We start from the raw sequence: 21,333 nt of genomic DNA, 5'->3' as shown, positions 1-21,333 counted from the left end.
AAAACTGGACTTTTATGAGTCAAAATGTTTTTTTGGAAGTTTTTTTGCATGTTCTTCTTACTCTGCTTCTGTGGGTCAGGCTATTGAGTGAGGTGACCTCATTTAAGGAACCAGTTCCATTGTGAGCTACTGAATTGGGTGGTAGCAGGCTGTGAAAGACACTATAGAAGACAGTGATCAAGGAAGAGTGGCTTGTTCCTTGATCTTCTGCCAGGTGAAAATTCCCACAGCATATCCTAAAGTTGGTATTCTGAATCCAGATTTTAGCAACATGAGTATCCATATCTGAGCTATATCGCTGTTAATAAGCCCGGGTTTTGGTAGGCTTAGAAGGGAAACAGGTCTGTCCGAAATATTTTTCAGAGGCTTCCCTGTTATTCTGCCAAGAATCTGGAGGACAGCCATAGCACGTCTGCAGCATCTGGCAATTTAGTCTGATGGAGCAGGTTGAAGGATCTTCGCTGGAAAATGTTTGCTCACAGCACTGGTTCCTTCCCTTCAGAATTAGTACACTCACCCAACATTTGCAAATATCCAATAATTCTCATATGGGAAATCTTAAAAGCAGCTGGAGTTGGGCAGAAAAGCCAGCAGACCAAGGGTATTCTCATCATGGTTTCCAGGAGGAACTCTCTGGAGTAACTGGTGGGTTGAATGTGTAGGTTTGATGATGAATACATCCATTCAAAGACACAGTACAGCCTACCTGAAGCTTCATCTTAGTTTTCTAGTGTCTCACCATCATCTTCACACTAAATCCTCTGTTTTCTATCTTAGAAGTTAAAAAAAACACATCTGATTTTTTTTTTTATTTTAGAGGAGAGAGAAATCAGTATGTTTAAAATTCCGACATAAGGAATTTGAAAAAGTATAAAATGCATTTTAAGCTCTGCTGAAAAGATTCTCTTTACTATTCTGTTTCCTTAGATTCTGTCTTTCTCCTTTCCCATAGGATCAAATCAACCTTTGTTTGGATTTCACTATTAATAAAAAACCCTCTCATACAAATTGGTGAATGCTTTTTCCAATCATTAGTTAAGACTTGGCCATATGCTCAGGGTTAAAGAAGAACAACCTGAAGCCCTGTGGTTACTCCAGGGGATTACAGAACTAAGCTACTCTAAACATTTAACATTCCATAGCGGTCAATGAAATGTTGGAAACATTTTTTCACTGGTGGGCAGAGCTACTTGCTGACATTTTTTTCAGGTTTTTGTCTGTGCATGATGCAGCAGCACCACTCGGTGGCTTAAGGCATCTCCTCATTACACATCCCCCAACAACAAGCTTGAGCCAAAATCCACTGAGGATTTGAGAAACTCTGACTTCAGTGCAATTTGGGTTAAGTATTTAGTAGGATAGATGGGAGAATGGTTTGAGATAAGCTAAACATTTTATTTTGGAAGGACAAAAGAAAGGAAAAGGAAAAATTTTAACACAACCCCAAACATTTATGATTTCCCATTGTAAATTCTGTATTTTTGGTATACAAATCAGCATGAATTTTGACACAATATTTCGAAAATGTGTGGGTCTTTCTTATTTCAGAACTTTCCTCCTGCAAAAAAGAAACCTAAACAAAATAAAACAAAAGCAACAGCAACCAAAACCACAAAAAAAGCTCCCTCATCTCTTTTTCATATCCCTCCTAGAGTTTGATGAAACTCCATGATAACCAGAGATTTAACAATACAATGCAATCAACCATCTTCTGAAAAGCACTTTTCACCCATGAATATACAGTGCTGATCTTGAAAACAAGATTTAAACAACATTTTCTTGTGGTTCTTCTCTGGCCACTGCTACATCCACTCCTCTTATGGGAAGCAAGCTATTATCAAGATCAAATTAATTATTTTTATTCTTCTAATTTCAGGTTGGGAAGTGGATAACTTGGGGCAAACCCATGCAGGTAAGAACCAGTTGTGTTCGCTACTTCTTATGTACCTCTGTTCTCAAGAATTGCATGTAGAGTACCTGATGATATCAACTGAAAAGTTGTTTGTGTGTATTCATTATGATAATGAATACATGTAGTTCATTATAACACTGATAAAAAGTGAAAGTACAAATCTGACAAGTTTCCGGACCTCAATGTGATCTAACCTAAAACCAAAAATCAAACTGTCTTACATAAAAACAATGTTATTGCTTTTTGTCATTGATAGACGGAAAAAATTTTCATGAATTCAGTGAAAAATGACCATACTTAAATATCTATGGAATATAAATGTAGATTTCTAACGAGATAATAACTTTTTATATTTTTACAATAAAATTGGGCCTAATTTAATTGTATGTGTTTTTTAACTATGTGCTTGCTGCTTGCAGTAGCAATTTATTAATTTTATATGTTCGAATTTGATTTAAACTCACAAGTAAAACTGTATTTGTTTCCTGAAAAGACAGACTCAGGTATTTATTGCCTTTGGGTCTGATCCAAACAAATCAAAATCAATTGGATTCTATTCACTGATTTCCGCAGAGACCAGTTTGGGTCTTAATAGAAAACACGATTGAAACAATTTCATACAAAATTTCCACTTTTATAGGTGATTATGACCTGCTGGAAAGCACAGCCCAGTCTCCCCTAGGTAAGAAACAAAACCATGGAATGTTTCTCTTTTTATTTTAGCTCTGTTAAAAAGGAAGCTCCAAGCTTTTTCTCCTGCCATTTAGGTATTATTTTCTAATCAGTTCTAATTATGGTGACACATTTTCTGGTGCATTACTTTTAGCATTATTATGAAAATTTATTCCTCTGCTATTGAGAATTGCAATCTAGTAAGTGTGTTGTTATAAATTATATCTACCTCCTTAACAGTAATTACTAAATGGTGTTAAGGAAAGTCAACACCATGATTCAGTGGTTATTTTCCACAGAAAACTGGGGATGAATGTGCAAGAGTAATTTACCAAAATTTGCCAAGTAATGCAATGTTCTTAAATGAATGCTGTGATTAAATAGATATATTCTTCCACATGGATGGCAAACAGATCCTCTAAAAATAAGGTCACTGCTGGTGTTATGAGCTACTTGAATAAACTGCTCTAACAATGTGAAGCAGCACAACCTTCATAAAAAAAAAAAAAACAAAACTAGAAATTTCCATCAATTTTGGTGAAGGTACAGCTCAAACTCCAAAAACTGTAATAGTTTGATAAATTGAAACTCTTCTGTTGTGCTGGAGAGGAATAAGTGCAGCCAGCAGCTCAGCTTTAATTTTCCAACCAGGTCACAGAGCTCTGGCAAGAGTAATGGTGCTTAACAAGAGCTCCATGGGGGCCATCCCACCTTGGGCAGCCTCGGCAACAAAGACGGTGTCAAGCAACACTTTTCTACCCCCGGCTCTTGTTTCCTGATATAGTTTTAAGCCTTTTGACTATGTCAGTGAAAGCCGTTTAGAAGCTAGTCTTTATATATGAGATTAACCAAACAATTAGGGTAAGAAGAGAGAAAAAGAGAAAGCGGTTTTCTCTGAGTCAGTTTTGAGTCTCCTTGCAAACGCTTGCCTTAGAGTAAGGTTATAAAATAGGATTGGAACAAATAATTGGCAGAGTGAGAAGCTCTGAAATAGGTTTGAAATTGTCACCTGAAGCCACACTGTAGATCTGAGGATGTAAATGAATGTGTGGCTATGGAGACAGAGACAGGGAAGAGATTCCCATTCCATCTTTCCTTTGTTTTCCCCCAGACCCTTCTCACAAAGTGATTCTTAGATTAGAGCCCAGAAAATCTAGAGCCTTGAAGACAAGGATGAGAGGAAATGACCTCAAGTTGCGCCAGGGGAGGTTTAGACTGGATATAGGAAAAATTTCTTCCCGGAAAAGGTTGTCGGCCATTGGAACAGGCTGCCCAGGGCAGTCACCATCTCTGAAGGGGTTTAAAAGATGTGTAGATGAGGTTCTTAGGGACATGGTTTAGTGCTAGAGTTAGATTATGGTTGGACTCGATCCTGTGGGTCTCTTCCAACCAAAAGAATTCTACGATCCTATAAATGAGTGGGATATATGTTATCTCACTGCAAGAGAGCAATCCAGTTGCCTCACCATAGACACATAATGGCTATTTTACATATCCTACAGTATCTTTGCCAGTCCCATACAGACGCCTCAGATATAGATCACCTTAAATAGCACAGACTGCCTACCTATAATTAAGCACTGGACTTAACCTTTTGCTCTCTGAAGTGTAGATGTCTACATCAAAGCTGTATTCCCTAGATCCTTTCAGAGTCAATGGAGAAAAGTGGATATTTAGCTGACTCCTGGTTTAGGTGCCCACTTGGGAAAGAGGTATTTGGTGACCTGGAGACACTGACTATACTGGTTAAATCTTTTTTGCCCTCTGGTGACCAGCTGAAGCAGCAGACATCCATAGGGGCCTATTGTAGAACTGGGTCATTAAGATGGCATTGAGCTTTCAAGACATCATTTAAGTCTTCTACGCGTAGCCAGATAAATAATACCTGCAATGGTACTGTGGGGTTTTCTTTGGTATCGTACCAGGGAGAGTGACGGTATGTCATGAGGATTGCCTCAGTAATGTCACATTCTCAACTATACTTGACGTAGGAGACATCAGCAGAAACTGCACTGAAGATGGCTGGTCTGAACCTTTCCCTCATTATTACGATGCCTGCGGCTTTGATGAAAATGAAACAGAGTCTGATAACCAGGTGGGAATTAATCTTATAATTAAAAACAAATGAAGTGGAGGGAGCAGGAGGCTGCTTTTTGTCCAGCTTCTGGTCGTGTTCTGATTTCACAGTGATTAGAATGAAACAGTCAGATATTTATAGGCATGAAAATGTGAGAATCAAGATTTAAATGCTTCCTAGCCCAGCACTGAGTATTTCCAGAATTTGAATGTTTATTATTGATACAACTTGTAACTTCTAGAAGCATGAGTTAGCCCCCAATTCTTCCCCTGTTGAGTGAAGAACCCCTTAGCCAACTATTTTTTTCCACAGGTACATTTACAGTGGTCAAAGAAATACAGACAGCCTTTGCTAGCTCACTGACAAATAATCTTCACGACATTCAGGCCCAAGGCTATTCCAAACACAGAGCAATGCTCTAATACACAGCGAGATCTCAGGGGAACCCAGGGGAGAAAACAACCACGATGCTCAAGAAACAAATCCTGCCTATGGTTCCCCCGGGCACCTTGACAGAATAAAGAAGATGTGACCGTAGATGAATTGTTTAACCGTGTTGTTTTTGCCTCCCAAGGATTACTACTATCTATCTGTGAAAGCTCTGTACACGGTGGGATACAGCACCTCTCTCGTCTCCCTCACCACTGCCATGGTTATCCTGTGTCGTTTCAGGTGAGTCGGGACACAAGCAGTGAGCTGTTCAGCCACCGAAGGAAAGAGCCTGGAGCTCATCAGCCCAAAACAATGTTTAAGCTTTTATCTTAGCAGATGTAGAATAACAGAGAGACAACTCTTTTAATAGAATTGTTCCTCCAGCTTGGACACACTCTCATAGTCACATTTCAGTAGACTCTAGATGCAACTGCAGAAGCTGAGTTGAACTGGGTCTATTTTATGCTTCCCTGAACGATTTTATAGGAAAATCCCCTAATCCTCCTCTTGGTCAGCTTTAGAGTCAATATTATGCACACTCCTGTTTTTCAGATGTTGCTATTGCAGCACCAAGGTGCTGTGGCCATGTGTGCAGATAGACTTAGTGTGCTATTTCCATGAAAGAAAAGTATTTTCTTTTTTCTTTTTTATTTTTTTTCCCTCTTCTTTTCCTTTCTCTTACTCTTGTCTCTCTAGGAAGCTTCACTGCACACGGAATTTTATCCACATGAACCTCTTTGTTTCATTCATCCTACGTGCAATATCTGTATTCATTAAAGATGGGGTTCTTTACGCTGAACAGGATGGCAACCACTGTTTTATCTCAACGGTAAGTAAAACTAAACCCAAAGCGTTTTCCTTTATTTTTTTTCAGCATGAGATAACCAAGAATAGCGAGACAGGCAGCAATCTGTTGAATATCATAGACAGAGATGCTATTGGGAGAGAAGGTAATTGGTGGTAAACTTCCCTCCTGGTTCACAGCAAAACTGGGGATGTTATCATCTCATGATGTCATCAGCGTCCAGCAGTCTGTCCGTCAGGACAAACCTACAGGTTTCAGTTTCTGACTCTACGCAGGTTGTTTCTCCCTTTCACAGATCTGCATAGTGAAAGACGGGATGAGAGCAGACACAAGCAATTTCCTTCATCTGAAGGTCTGTTTTTTCTCCAGAGCCTTATTTTTTCTGGCTGTCAGGCAGAGTCATGTGTAAAGAGGCTGACCACGCAGAAGCAGAAAATACCTCTGATGATCACACTCTCAAAGAATCATTAGTATCATCTACATGTTTGTCTCTGAAGTGTTGGGTTTCATGCAAAGCAGTCCCTTTCACAGATGCACTTAGCTTTGTATTACATATAAAACCCAATTCCTTTCACATTTAAGGCTAATATTTGATTTGATAAATCAGCTCAATAGGTGTAATTATGACGGAATTACAGTGAGTTCCCAAAGTGAGATCTCCTTTATCCATCCAGTTATGGGCTAAATTCCTTCTTAGTCACTTCCACAAGGAAAGTGCAGGCGTGCAGTTTCTCAGCCTTTACTTTGTCATTGAAACCAGTTTTTGCTTTTAATTCTTCTCTGTGATAAAACTGAAGCCGTGTTAGATCTGGAGTTTGTTGACACCACTCTTCTAATAGTAGCATCTGCCTCTTTGTTTTGAAACACTTGAAGCACAAAACACGTTAAAATCATCCATCTAATGACCAGAGCTTCAGCTGTGGTAGAACTTCCATGAAGAAGCTCAAGATCTGATGGTTTAAGTATCTTGGTTGCAGATCTGTCACATGAAAGGGTCAAAATTATCAGCATCCCACTGCCCCAGTCAGGAGCTTCCAGTTTATACACTGATTCTGCTCTGTTTTGTTGAAAAGTCCTACTTTTGAAGGACTGATGGGATGCTACAGTAGAAAGACAAGTATGTCTTATTCTCACTGAGTCAGGCTAGAGCTTGGTTTCCACCTAAGACTTTTAACATAGAATTATAGAATTGTTTAGGTTGGAAGAGACCCTTAAGATCATCAAGTCCAACCTTAAACCTAACACTACCAAGTCCACCAAAACAACATGTCCCTAAGCATCACATCTACACATCTTTTAAATACTTCCAGGGATGGTAACTCAACCACTGCTCTGGGCAGTCTGTTCCAATGCCTGACAACCCTTTCGGTGAACAAATTTTTCCTAATATCCAATCTAAACCTACTCTGGCACAACTTGAGGCCATTTCCTCTCATCCTATCGCTTGTTACTTGGGAGAGGAGACCGATATCCTCTTCTCTACAATCTCCTTTCAGGTAGTTGTAGAGAGTGAGAAGGTCTCCTCTCAGCCTCCTTTTCTCCAGATTAAATAGCCCCAGTTCCTTCTTTTTTCCCTTTTTTAATTTTGTCTGCTGCTTTTCACTCCAGCAAATGAATGAAAGCTTCTAATTTTTTAATTTTTTTTTTTTTTTTTTTTTTTCAGTAAATCACTCTGTTTTCTTTACACTTACGCTTACTTTCATTTTCTGTCCCTGAGTGACAACACCCACAAACGGTAAGGGAGTGCAATTCTCAGCTGCACACTGGGGGGTGCATCCTTTCTGATCCCACTCTCAGGGCTTTCCACAATCATTCTGCCATTTCACATCCTCAGGTTTCTCAATACACCACTGGATTCTTTTCTTCTCTACACTTAATCCTTGGAAGGGGGCTTAAATCTAGCAATTAGCATCCATTGACAATGTGAACTCCCACTAATGTAAGACATTCTCAAGCTGTCTGCAGACGTTTGTCGACCACCTCCCACTGGTAAAATTGGCTACCTGCCCTTTCAAGCTTCATTCTCTAAGTGCCACCTCACATTCTTATCAAGCTTTTAAAACTTTGCTATGAAAAGTGCATAATACCAGTCCCAGCTGTGTTCCTTCCTACAAAGAGATTTGGAGAGGTTGAAAGCATTTTAGGTGGAAACAACATGGAAATAACTTTGTTTTTCTTGATTCTCTGCAGGTGGAATGCAAAGCAGTGATGGTGTTTTTTCACTACTGTGTTATGTCCAACTACTTCTGGCTTTTCATTGAGGGATTGTACCTTTTCACTTTACTGGTAGAAACCTTTTTCCCAGAGAGGAGATATTTCTACTGGTACACTATTATCGGCTGGGGTACGTGACATTTCTTGTCTAAAATATGTCTCAATGTGCAAGATGACTCCACAAACCATCTAGTGTTTCCACATACAGTTTCAAAGTGTAGTTTTAGTCTTTGTATCGAAGAATGATTGCAGACCAAAACAAGTTGTGCTTTTTTGTCTGATAGAATTGAACGAAAGTCTTGAAGTCACGGCATCTCTTGCAGAGATGTAGATTACAACTGAGGATTGCATTCTACAAGATATGATCTTAATGCCAAGTTCTTCAGCTTAATCAAATCTGCAATGCTAAATCTAGTCCATTTGCTAAGACTTCATTTCTGCCTTTTTTTCCAGATAATAGCTAAATTGAAAACATATCCAAAGGGCGTCTGTCTGTGCTCATCATACCTGGGTGGGAAATGGAAACTTGCAATAGGAAGAAATAAGATTTGTTTCAGAAAGGCCAGTTGCAAGATGATAACCAGTGTAGTTATTTTTCATGTTGGCCTTCTGGAGATAAATTAATTCCTGAAACATTTTAATTCAAACAATTCTTTGCTAATGTTTTTGTACAGAAGTCAGGTGGTGAATACAGAAGAATAAGTTCATTTTAAATGTATCCTAAGAAGATTAAGCTCATTTTTGGTACATAAACCAACATAATTCTGAAATAATCTGGAAATAAGCCTGTATATTCATGTGTAAAGTCTACATACAAACTGTGCCTTAAAATATTCTCCTTTTAAAAAAATCCTCATGTAACCTGAACCTTCAAGTAATCTACTGAAAGTAGTTTTGTTTTTTCCCTGAGGCAGCTTTATATACACAAAAAGTCTCTTCTCCTGGCAAAGACTCTCACAATAGGAGCAAAGACACAGAGCTGAATGAAGTTATCAGAAGTAAACTATGGTGTATAAAGGCTATTGGAAAAGGATGGCTATTGGAAAGGGATGTTCCAAGTTCCCACTGTCATCCACAGATAAATAATCTCATTATAGCTGAGATACAAATCTCTTTTCAAAGAGAACTTGGGAGTTATATACATGAAAATATGATAATTCTAGAAGAGAACAATGTGTAAATCTTTGCAATCTGAACATAAATTGGAAATTGGGCTCCTTTAACTAGGTTTGCAGAAATTTCACATTTGTAGGTTCTTCTGAATATGAGAATACTGTAACACAGCATATTAACTGTTTAAAAAAAAGTCTCTGTAATGAAAGAACTACCCAGACACATTCATTCTATAATGCAACCTCAGAATATTTGATCTCGAGTTGAATACCATAAATAAGATCTAGCTGTTCAGTTTATACATATCACTTGCAGTATCAATAATACCCATTAATAATATTAAGAGAATCTCCAAGTGTGGAGATTTTTTTTTTTTTAATATATGAATAATTTCTCAGCTCCTGCCTGTTTCTGCAACTTGAACAGCAGTTCCCCTGACCTAGTAGGAGCAATTGGCACTTTGCAAGAACAGAAGCACTTCAAGACTCTGGATGCCAAGTCGTGTAGGGCACAAGCAGCCACTCAGCTCAGAGCTGCTGGGGAGGGAGTTGCATTGAAGCAGCAATAAGCAAGAGCTCAGTATTTTGCAGCATCTGGATGTTTATCTGTTTCTTAAAAAAGTGCTGAGCGCATCAGTGTCCTCATTTGAATAAGAGAACTACATATGGCTGTGTCGATCCAGGCATTTTTTTTCCCTCCTAAATATGCAATATGCTGGTAAGTTTTCTAATGCTGCCTCCTTACTCAGGGCAGAGACACAGGCAGCAAGAATAACTCTCTTGTCAGCCCTTGGGGCTTGTCTGCCTTTTAATGTTATTCCGAAACTGAAAAGAAGGTGATGAACATACAACATATATTTTGATCTAAAGCAAGCAACTATATGTATATTCATAGAGCAGGTGATTTAAAACTCCAAGCTAATCTGAAATGTGCTTTTTGAACTATATTTTTATGACACATTTAGTCTTAATTCTGCCTTCCTGCACATATTTCAGACTTGGAACACTATTCATACCATCAAAATGTATACAGTGCAAATCAGTGCAAACTAGACAGCACATCAGACTCATGATTGATATTTAAGATTATTTTCATTATCGTGCATCTGTTAAATGCACAAAGATCTCAATGTTTTCTAAGTATTCTCGTGTGAGAAAAGCGGGCTTCAATTTAAATTAAATCTGCATGATTTTTTCTCCTCGAAGCCCGTCATTTAATTTATTTTTATCGTTTTCCTTTCAAATATTTCGGTTCTTGCTTTTTTAAAGGAGGATGTCTTCATCAGTCATCTAGGTCTAATGGGGATATTTTTATTTCTGATAGCAGGAATATGAGATTTGACAGAGACTCACTTAAGTGGATTCAGCCAGATGACTAATTAATGTGACATCAACACAGCCTTAGAAAATGGATGAAACATAATTGTTCCTGTCAACTTATGACAATCTCATTCACTGCTGGGGTTATCAAGGTCCTTGTTTTGTTTGCTTTTTAGCACTTTGTCCTTCCAGTGGTGCCTAAATAGAAGTAGGCATTTTCCTAGTCAAAGATTTTGTTTGCCATAAAATATAGACCCAACTTACCCAGAGTTTGCTGGCAAGACTTTACTATTTTATAAAAATATTTCCACTGAAAAAAATCACCCTTTAGTGTTTCCAGAAAGGAAAATAAATCTAGGTTTCTCAGTGGATTCTTACTGTTTTGATTTCATTTGTGTTTTACATGCCTTATTTATAGAGTACAGAAATGTCTGATATATAAATGAAATTTTGCTCCCAATGTTCTCTTTTGGTGTTTTGTTTGTTTGGTTTTGGTTTTTTTTCATGAAAAAAATGAAACATTCCCATGAGTAAAGGAAAACTGTCCTCTACTGATTTCTTTTGGCTGAACAAGTGAAGCAAAATCAGTTATTTACAAAATAACAGAGAAAACGCAATATATACAAATCATTTACCACAAAGCCACATAAAAATACAAGTAATACTATAATGCCATCACAGCTCAACATCTGCCACTCTGCAATTATTGCATAATTGCAGTAGCTGTAGACACGTAAGCTGCTGTGACCGTTTTTATTTTGTACAGACTACGTCTTACTGTTAATGCAACAAGATGCAGTACAACAGCTTTGAGCAACAATGACATGAAACAGCATCATTCTTTCCCGTTATGTTTTCCTTCTGCAATTCCACCAGAGCCATCCTCTGACTGAGACAGATGGTTCTAGAGCTCTGAATTAACGTAATGAATTGCATTGTTTCATGCATGAGTGCTATTAGGAAATAAAACCTCAGTGCAGAGGTTGCAAAAAGTGCTCATTACTGAGTTACTAATTGTGCCTAGGCTGCTGATGATATTATCTTCTTATCTTTTGCAGGTACCCCAACAATTTGTGTCACTGTCTGGGCAGTGCTGAGACTTCACTTTGATGATACTGGGTAGGTATCACTGGCTGGGAAATAATTTCACATGCATTAAACACAAGGGCAAGGATGAAGCGGAAATATAGTGATCGCAGGACATGACTAATTTCTCCTTCCATTTCAGGCATCAATTTGTTGATGCAAGTAGTTTAGGTTCGATGTTCAACCTAGAGTGCTTTCCTGTTCATAATTTGATGTTTATGTCCCTATCGCACTGGTAAATTCATGAAACAAGATGTAGGCACCTACCCTGTAAACATCCAGCTGATCGAGTGCCCCTGTGTTCCCTAATCAGTTAAATTAGTGGAGTCCAGGATATGGGTTATCTCATCCTAAAAGAGCTGTCAAGTAAATCACACCTGTGGCTGTCTGCTCCTCTCCAACTGACAATGAAGACAAAGGTGATGAGCTCAGCTGTATGAATTATTGCAGATATCTTTGATGTGATGAGTAAAATCTGCACAAGGAGGCAGTGAGCTTTGATTTACAAAGGCAATTAGGAGTTTATCTTCCCATCGGAGAGTTTTTTCTACAAACCTAGTGAGGCAGATGAGTAGAGGTGAGACAGAAATCCACATTCTGTCTTCTGCGTAAAAAAAAATGAGGAGCTGCAATAATTTCAGAAAGAATTCAAGAGAATAGATTCCACCCAAATGGTCTCTTTTGGTAGGGAAAAATCCTGCAAATATCCTGTGTCCTTTCCTAAAGGGCCAGAGGGAAAGGCTGCTCACAGCGGTGGTCCTGCACATCTCAGTGGTCAATGGTTTGACTGGTCGGATAGAGCTGCAGACACAGCTGGTAGGAATGGCCATGTACGTACAACTCGAAAATCTGAACTTAGCAATATTTTCTTTCACGACATTGATGGTCGAAAATTTGATCTGAATGAAAGGCATCATTATGTACCCCAGTCCCATTTCTGAGAGACTTAGGCTTATGTTTTAATTTTGCCTTATGCTAGAGATACCTGGATCCAAAATTTGCACAAGACTTGCTGTTCCGTTGGGTTTTCTTCATCCTTGTTCTTCCACTCTCTTTTTGCAAAGCATGTAAAGCTCTTCCTCCACTGGGGATACCAGTGCTTTGACCCAGTGGTCTATTTTGACATTAAGACAAATTAAATCATTTATTTCTATGCCAGACAAGCCAGAAACCCCTGTTGTGTCACTATTATGATTACAACACTGGTCCTAAATGCATTAATTTCTCTTAGGAGTCTAAACAGCCCTGACATTTTGTGGGTGAAGGGAATGTTTTGCAGAAGGAAAAATAAGAAAGAAAACAAAAAACCAAACAAAACCCCCCAAACAAAACAAAACAAAAAAACCCAAGACCTTTACTTTAGTTAGGGAAGCTGTTTAGCATGCAACACATTTACACAGATTCTAGCTGAGTGTCTCAGTGGTTACTTTAAAAACCAGTAAGCATTGTTCTGGGGGTGGGGGAGAAGCCAGCATGAGCCTGAAAACACTGCAGAAATTACTGAAATGGGAAAACATAGTTACAAAGGCATGGACTAAAATACAGATTCTGAGTCTGAGTCCCCTCCTGCTTGCTCCTTATAAAACTGGCAGAGCTGCCTTGACTTCAGCTCCTGATTTGCATCACTCTAAGTGACAGGTTTGTGGCGAAAAATGCAACTGTCTGTTTATCCAGAGCTGCGCTCCTGAATTAAATGGAGTTATTCCAGATGTACACCAGAGATGTGACAGAGATCAGACGCCGGCTTTTTTCAAATCACATCCTTCCCCCATCTCTCTGACTCCCTTCCCTTCATCCATCCTGAAAAAGAAACCTGTGTGTCTGACCTGCACTGCAGCAATGCATCTGAAAGAAATTAGGGGGCCTGTTTACATAGTACAGCTTGTTGGCTGATATTACAGACTGTTGTGTTGTGCATTCCTTTCTTTTTTCCCTTCTGGTCATGTTCACCTGAGGAGAAAATGTTTGGTTTTTTTTTGTTGTTTTGTTTGTTTGTTTGTTTTTGTGGGGTTTGGGGTTTTTTTTGTTGTTCTTGCTATTTTGTTTTGGTTTTTTCCCACTACATCCATCCTATAGATGTCACAGGGACTGGACCAAAAAAATTATTTGAAAAACCTTTATGCGAGCTTGATGTGGCAACCACAAGATAGACATTGGAAATGGAGCTTTACATCCTGTAAAAGGAGAGGAATAGGTCTAAGAATAGGCATTTATAGGGGATGATGTATCACCCCAGAGCACACATTTAAAATACATCAGTGCAGGGAAAAAAAACCAAACCCAACCTCCAAGTGTCTCTTTGTCTCAACCAAAGTCTGGGATAATTAGCTGGGATGTAGATGTCTTCAATACAGATGACCGGAACTAGAGCACGTGGATTCCATCTCCTGTAATTTCTCTTTTCTACGCAGATAAATTGCCATACATCAACGCCTGTTTGTACAGCTAGATTAATGTTAGAATTTGCCCAAATTCTTCCAGTGTTGGTCAACTCACTGAAGACTTTCAGGGTAGATTTAATGTGAAGCTTGGAGAGGTTGAGCTCTGAAAATAGTGGGTAATTTTCAGAAGGCAGCATCTAATTTATAAATGTGTACAAAGAATTTAAACGATAATTGGTGATTTCAGGTGCTTTTGTTTTGTGGCATACAATTGTTGATAACTGAAAAGAGCCTGATTTCCAGACTGTGGATCAGAAGGAGTTCCCTCTTAATTTTTATCCCTTTACAAATATTTTAAACGGGACATTCCGAATGAGATAACTCAGAAATGTTACTGCACATTTGAAAATCTCAGCCGTCAGTCCCATAGATTTTGGAGGATTTTAAGTTTCTCAGCTTTGTAGACAAGTAAAAATATGTAATTTTGTGCAGATTTGACATCCCAGCTTTCTTCTCACCAGCTCTACCACACAGATCCTTGTTGGTTTTATAGGAATCCAATAAACAATAAAATGTTGTTCCACTGAAATATAATAATATTTTTCAAAAAATATAAGTTCAGCTGAAGTTTCTAAAGCAGACATGACTCAGCTGCTTGGGATTTCTCTCATATGCACTTTGATGACAGAATTTTAGCTCTGCCTCCTCACCCATACACATATATATAGTCTTGTTTAAAGTAAAGATTTTCACTTTTCCCCCAGATGCTATGAGTCTACCATTTAAATGACACAGAAATTGCATTAAGCTCTCATAAGATCAGCAGCGTTTCATTCCTGTGTGTTCTTTCAAATTGTTTCTTGGCATCTGTCAGCTGCACCATGACAACCACTGCTGGGACTTTTGGCTGTTGTCCCAGTGGGAGGGAAACCCTCCTTCTTAGAACTGCGGGTACAAAGTAGACGTTTTTCTGTGATTTTGTGTTTTCCAAAAGGAAGCATGAAGGGAAGAAAGCAGAGACAAATAATATATATTTTTAGCTGACGATCAAATTCTTAATGACTTAGGTTAGCAGGGGTGGTGCAGCAGGGGAAATAAGATTTTTTTCATTATTATTGTTTTTCTAGCTTTAAAAATGTGTGTTACAGGTAAAAACTCATATCTGTATGGATCCTTTAATTAGCTTTGTCTACAAATGTATGTCCAAATGCATCCATATAGAATAAACTTCAGCAGAATCCTTTGGTGAATCTGGAGGAAGATTTTAAATGCTGAGGTAGAAACGTTGCTTCATTTATGATGACTCCCTCCCAACATCTTGAAAAGGAGCTGACCTCAACAGTTTTTCAGTACTCGAACCTTTTTAGATGAATCCTTGCTCCTTGGTAGGACTTGCAACCGAATGACTGGAAAATCATTCCTATATGTGAATACAACTAGTCTCTAGTACCTTCTTGTGTACTAGATATGGGTAAGAATCCTCATGTCAGGGTCAGGAACCAATATTCATATTTATTTATCCTGGAAGAGTAAGTGAGACATCAAACTTTGGAATAGCTATCGCTTACCCTCTTTGAGGTTTGCCTGTCTTTTTGTCCCTTCTACTGAGAGTTTAGCTTGAAGGGACAATTTTAGAGTTGAACGGTCTGTAGACACAGAAACACACATAAAGGCATTATCCAAAATGACTAAACTGTTTGGTAAGAGGTACCATTGAAATTGTCACAAAAATACTTATTTTGCTTTCAGACAAGTTGTGTAAAGGTGGTAAAAGAAAGCTACAGCAGGGACAGACTAAAGAACTAGAACATTTGAACCCAAATAAAATAATTTCTCTACAAGATCAGTCTTCCACTCTCTGTCCCTTAAAAATTGTTGTGAGTTTATTAACTTCCTTGTTACATTTTTATCTTTCTCTTTCCTCTCTTTCCCCACCCCATTCTTTCATTAACAACTGCAGCTGCTGGGACATGAATGACAACACTGCCTTGTGGTGGGTGATCAAGGGTCCTGTGGTTGGATCAATCATGGTAAGTAGCACGTGGAAGATGTACTTCCTCAGCATTTCTGAGGGCAAATAGCTGACGTAACTGATGCAAACAGCTTAAAATTGCTTTACAAACTATGCTGTGTCAACTGTGCTGGACTACTGGACATCTTGTTATAAAGAAGGTTTAGTACAAGTTAAATGATGGTACGTTGCCTGTACTCAAAGACTATGTAGACAAGAAGTTGTTCAGTTGCTTAAACACAGATATCAAATGCCACTAGTAAGACCCTAGAGCATATGGACCATTTGCCTGGGGATGGCAGATATAGCATAAGATGTATATGAATTCTGTGCCATTTGAGGTGGCAGCTGAAGGCCAAGTGGGACAACTGAGGACATCTAAAACAATACTAGCTGCTAGTCACTAGGAAACTGGACTCTTGAATGGAATTCATTTAACAGTTACATTTATTTGTCTGATAGTAGCTTTATAAGAGTATTGTGGACATAGTGCAAGATGCTCAATTGTCAACAAGGCATCTAAGCTCTCTTTAGTTGATGAAGGTCTTGGATTTGACTCAAATGATGCTAGATACCTGTGTATGGATGACTGAGAGGTTCTAAAGTACCCTATTTGGGCTCCAGCTGCTGTTCCAAAAGAATATGGTAGTTTAAAAGAGTGTTGAGCTCCTCCAGTTTGGAAATTAAATTGAGACCCTAGACAATATGGCTAGAGGCACCTGAAAAAGTTGTTTGGCTGACCACATGTAGGTGTTTAATTCTGGGCATGCTAACTTGCTCTCCATAGTCCAGCGACAGTGCTGGTCAGGTCTTCACTGACTGCTGTGGGACTTTAGAAATCCAGCTCATAGGTAGCTGCATGTATTATATGTGTTTCCATCAGGTTTGACATTTCTCCTCTCAAGTATTTAGACAGCTCTCTAAAGTACAGTAACCTTCAGAGACACTAAAGGTAATTCAGCTAATAACACTGAAGAGTATCGAGATGGAGAGAGTCCAATGGTCTGAGGTTTTTGTAATATCGATGTATGTGAAATTCCACATTTTACAGACACATTCTATGCAGGAACACATTCTGGCTTTGGAGAATCAGTTATACCTGGCTTCTGTTGAAGGTATTAAAGATTCAAGCAAGTAGCAAGGGATGACTGGGCTTCTCCATTCATTTGTCATCCTCAGATCAGACAAAAAATTCTTCTGAAAGAGATACTCACATCTAGTTTAAGTTTTTGGTCTCCTTACAGGAGTATAATGTTGCATAAGGGACAGTTTTGGTTTGCTTTGTTTTTTTCATCACTGTTTTTTTCTGACGTTAAGAAGCTATGGAGTTGGTGACAGCCAAATCTGAAACTAAAGCATCAAAATAAACTGATTTTATTAATCTCCAAGTATTTAAATCTATATGTATAATTACATGATTCAATGACAGAGAAGATGCCCAGGATGACATAAAACTAAAAGACATGAAGATGAACATTAGCACGCACCCACCCACATACATCCTTCCCAAAAACATTAGAGGTCATCTCATCTGAGACCAGATTCAGCCAAGCACAAGGAAAGTGACATGACTTGGGATTTTCAAGGAAGTGTAGACACTAAATCGTGACCGACGGATACTGCTGAACTGAGAAATGCCTTAGTTTAGAGATTAGGAGGTAAAGATGCTTTTACTGATGAGATCTTTCCTATGTGGTTTTGATGTGTGGGGGTCTTTCTTTTTATTCTTTGCACTGGTTTATAATAAAAACCATTGAAACCTTTTTCCTTATGTTTGTCTTATGTGGTGTTTGGTACTGAAGAAATTCTGCCTTATTTTAGCTACTGCAACAGGGGGTATTTTTGCCTGTATAAAGGGCAATAAAACCCTTGTAAACTTCCCCATTACTCCTGACCCTATAAAACTTCTAGATGGCAGTTTGGAGAAGAATGAGGCAATGGAGCCAGCAGGTCACTGGGAATGTCTTATTCTCATACTTGAAAAAAATATATCACTGTCATAATTTTTTCCTCTCTTTTTCCCCTAGATAAACTTTGTGCTTTTTATTGGCATAATTGTGATACTTGTGCAGAAACTCCAGTCACCTGATATTGGGGGCAATGAATCCAGCATTTACTTGTAAGTATAAATAAAGCAGTAATTAATTAAGATTTCTAATATACACATAGGAAAAAAAAAAAAAGACAAATTCAAAAAGACAACTCAGCTGAAGTAAAAAGAATCACAGGATTTATTAAATTAATTTGGTTGATTTTGACTGGTTTTTAATCCAAAAACCACTGAAGTGCATTTTAATGTCAGCTTTCACCTTTCTTTGAAAGACCTAGGAAAAAACAAAACAAAACAAAAAAACCACAAACAAACAAGCATAAATACAAGATTTAAAACCAAACCCAAACAAACTTCTTTACAGGTCAGTTATGTGGAAATTAAGATACTGACCCGGAATAACAATAATTATACTAGGGGGACAGTCTGCTGTGCTTCATACGTTCCAGGGACCTAGTCCGAAGTTCACTGAAGCGATGAGATTTGACCAAAAAAATTCATTAACTTTGGACTGAATTCTAATTTAGGAAGATCTCCTGAGGCTGTTAATATTCATGTTTTTGGTAACCTTGAATGCACTCAACTTAAGCCAAGCAATTCCCCCACACAGCTAGAATTGCCCAAAAAATACACAACAAATCCTAAAATTTTCCTTCAGAAGCTGTAAAACTTCCTCTGTGATTTAAATTTTTTTAAAGCTGACATACTTTTTGTTAGTTTTCACTTCATTAAAGGGCAGAGATTGCCCATTTGAGATGCTCATCATTTTCATTTTGAGTGCATGCAGTCATTCTCCATATAAAAATTATAAAATAATTTAAAATAACTAGGATATGTGGCAGCACATTTAGAATTTTCTTGGCTTTTCAGCCTAAACTTCACGCAAATTTGCTTTGCATTTTTTGGTAGCTTTAGTGATTTCTAGCACTTGTAAACCTAGGTAAGACTATTTGATTTAACACGGAATTCCCGGTGAAAAAAAGCAAGTCATGCAAACCTTGAACAAAACCAAAATATTGGAAAGTAGGAGATCCTTATTTTGTAATACTTTTTTTTTTTTTAAAGTATCCAGTGATCAGTTTCACCCTGGGCAGCCACACTCATACTATAATGATTTCATCCACCTGAATGAAAATTTTCAGGGAAAAATATGTCTTTCAGTTTCTATTTTTCTTCCCTTCTTTCCTGTTGTCTTGTTTACACTTCAATGAAACAACAATATTTTATGCCTCACTTTTTCATCTGTGTAGTCAGCCTTCCACTTACTGAAAGTACTGCCCTTGAAGTTTGGCCTAAACTGTGTTTCCAAAGACAAAAAAAACCTCCAAATTTTAAATTCATTCTGTGGGTGGGTATATGTCAGAATTAAAACTCAAGAGAAGGCATAGTGAATAGGTCAGCTGTACACACGGTTTGCCTGGGACTTGCATGAAGACTTCCCATGTATAATATTTGCTGCTGGGAATTTGCTCACTGAATCTTAGGTTCTAATTAGCACCCAAGATGTGCAGAGCTAGCTCTAATTACGACCTGCTCCATGCATGCTTGGTGTCTGCTGCAAATATCTCACATATGAAGCAAAGCCATAGACTCCAGTGATTTAACTATAAAACAGCCTTGTCATTTTTGATCAACACGGTGACTGGGTTTTACTGATATTTTTCCTATGTGTATAGTTAGCCCTCCAAAACCAAGAGAAAACATCATATTTTCTGTTTCATTCGCTGCCATTATTTTTCATATTTCTTTGCAACTTTATAAATGGGTGTGTATAAATTGATCTTGCATTCATGTATGTGTTATGAAGTGGAGTGTTGTTTATCCAAACAGATTCGAGAACAGAAAAGTCACACAAAAATGATGAAAAGAAATTAACTGAATATACAGCAGGTACACACAATATTTGTCCGCACATATCCTGTAGAAAGAGAGCTGTTACAACGAAGAGAAGAGATAGAACAAAGTATGGTTATGTCACTGTAATGAAATCTCTGTGGCAGTTAGACTGTGATCCATACTATGCGTTTTCCATGTCCTATTTTGTTGTTTCAAACTATTAAACATCATCCCATCGGACCAATTTTTCCATCCAGGTCTTTATTCTACAACATATTGAAGTGTGTTGCCTTTAGTACATGAGGAAGGATGTTCAGCCTGTTTCTGAAGGGAGTATCACATGATTTTTGCAGTAGTGATTGGTATTTACTCTGATATCAATCTTCCACCCTCTAGCCAAGATTTCCATCATCAAAAAAAGAAAATAAAAGACCCTGCAAAAATTTGATTATTGATTTTGGGTAGGATTTGTTTTCTTCTTGTACGTATGGTACACGTTTATGTTCAGACCCTTCTAATGAATATTGTTGTTAGGAAAATCTACCTTCAGTTCTATTTTATAGACATTACAGTCATGGTTCTGTAAATTCTGCTTAAATTCAAAGATTAATTATCTATTGTTACCACTGTGCACTCATTATTAAAAATTTCCACTACTGAAGTTGGCTGCAAACTATGACAGGAACACGAGAGAAGAGTTCACTACTGGGGAACTAATGCTTAATTAATATAGTGTAGTCACTAGAAATTCTAAGACCTGCTTTTAAAAACAAAACAAACCAACCAAACAAGATCAATCAAACAAAAAATTCACAAAGAAACAAACAAAAAACTCCAACCAAACCAAACCCAGTAATTTGTATAATTTGCAGCACAATGATGAGTGCTGCAATTCCACATAAAAATCAGGCTTGCTTTTTAAATAACCTTTCTCATGATCATTATATGCAACAACCTTTGCCTTTAGGCAGAAAAACCTGGAAACATGTAGTTAATTCCCAACAACTACCTGCAGGAGTCAAATGCTATAGTGATTCTAAGGTTCCGTTTTATCAGCTTGTATTGTTAGTATTTCCTTACCAGTCTCATCCCTAATCAATCTTTCTTCACATATTTCATGCCCCCCCAAATCTGCCTACATGCTGCTGATCCCGTGTCAGACTGAACAGCTCAAAACACGTCAGATTCGAAAAGAACAGTAACTCCATCCTTCTTTTACTGATGTTTCAGATAGAAACTCCTCCTCATGGCTGAAATGTTTGAGGGCTAGATTGATTACAAAATATCTGAACAGCTGAGGTAGGAATTCAAAAGGAAATAGGAGTCAGCTTTTAATGTCAATTTTATGTTTTGGAGTTTGTTTGGGGTTTTTTGGTTGGTTGGTTGGTTGGGGTTTTTCATTTTTGTTTTGTTTTGTTGGGGGGA

At 38.0% G+C, this 21,333-nt stretch overlaps 1 protein-coding gene across 1 annotated transcript in view; it reads left to right on the top strand.

Moving 5' to 3' along the window:
- ADCYAP1R1 (ADCYAP receptor type I) overlaps positions 1–21,333 on the top strand; it is a 111,583-nt gene that overhangs the window by 69,683 nt on the left and 20,567 nt on the right. Inside the window, exons 4-12 of the mRNA XM_065628354.1 lie at positions 1,877–1,912; positions 2,553–2,594; positions 4,576–4,679; positions 5,236–5,333; positions 5,790–5,922; positions 8,089–8,242; positions 11,603–11,663; positions 15,972–16,041; positions 18,050–18,141. Coding sequence (XP_065484426.1) covers positions 1,877–1,912; positions 2,553–2,594; positions 4,576–4,679; positions 5,236–5,333; positions 5,790–5,922; positions 8,089–8,242; positions 11,603–11,663; positions 15,972–16,041; positions 18,050–18,141 — 790 coding nt within the window. The remainder of the gene's footprint in view (positions 1–1,876; positions 1,913–2,552; positions 2,595–4,575; positions 4,680–5,235; positions 5,334–5,789; positions 5,923–8,088; positions 8,243–11,602; positions 11,664–15,971; positions 16,042–18,049; positions 18,142–21,333) is intronic.

The sequence above is a fragment of the Caloenas nicobarica genome, chromosome 2 (assembly GCF_036013445.1).
Source record: "Caloenas nicobarica isolate bCalNic1 chromosome 2, bCalNic1.hap1, whole genome shotgun sequence".
Classification (NCBI taxonomy): domain Eukaryota; kingdom Metazoa; phylum Chordata; class Aves; order Columbiformes; family Columbidae; genus Caloenas; species Caloenas nicobarica.
This window is presented reverse-complemented; position numbering and strand designations above follow the sequence as displayed.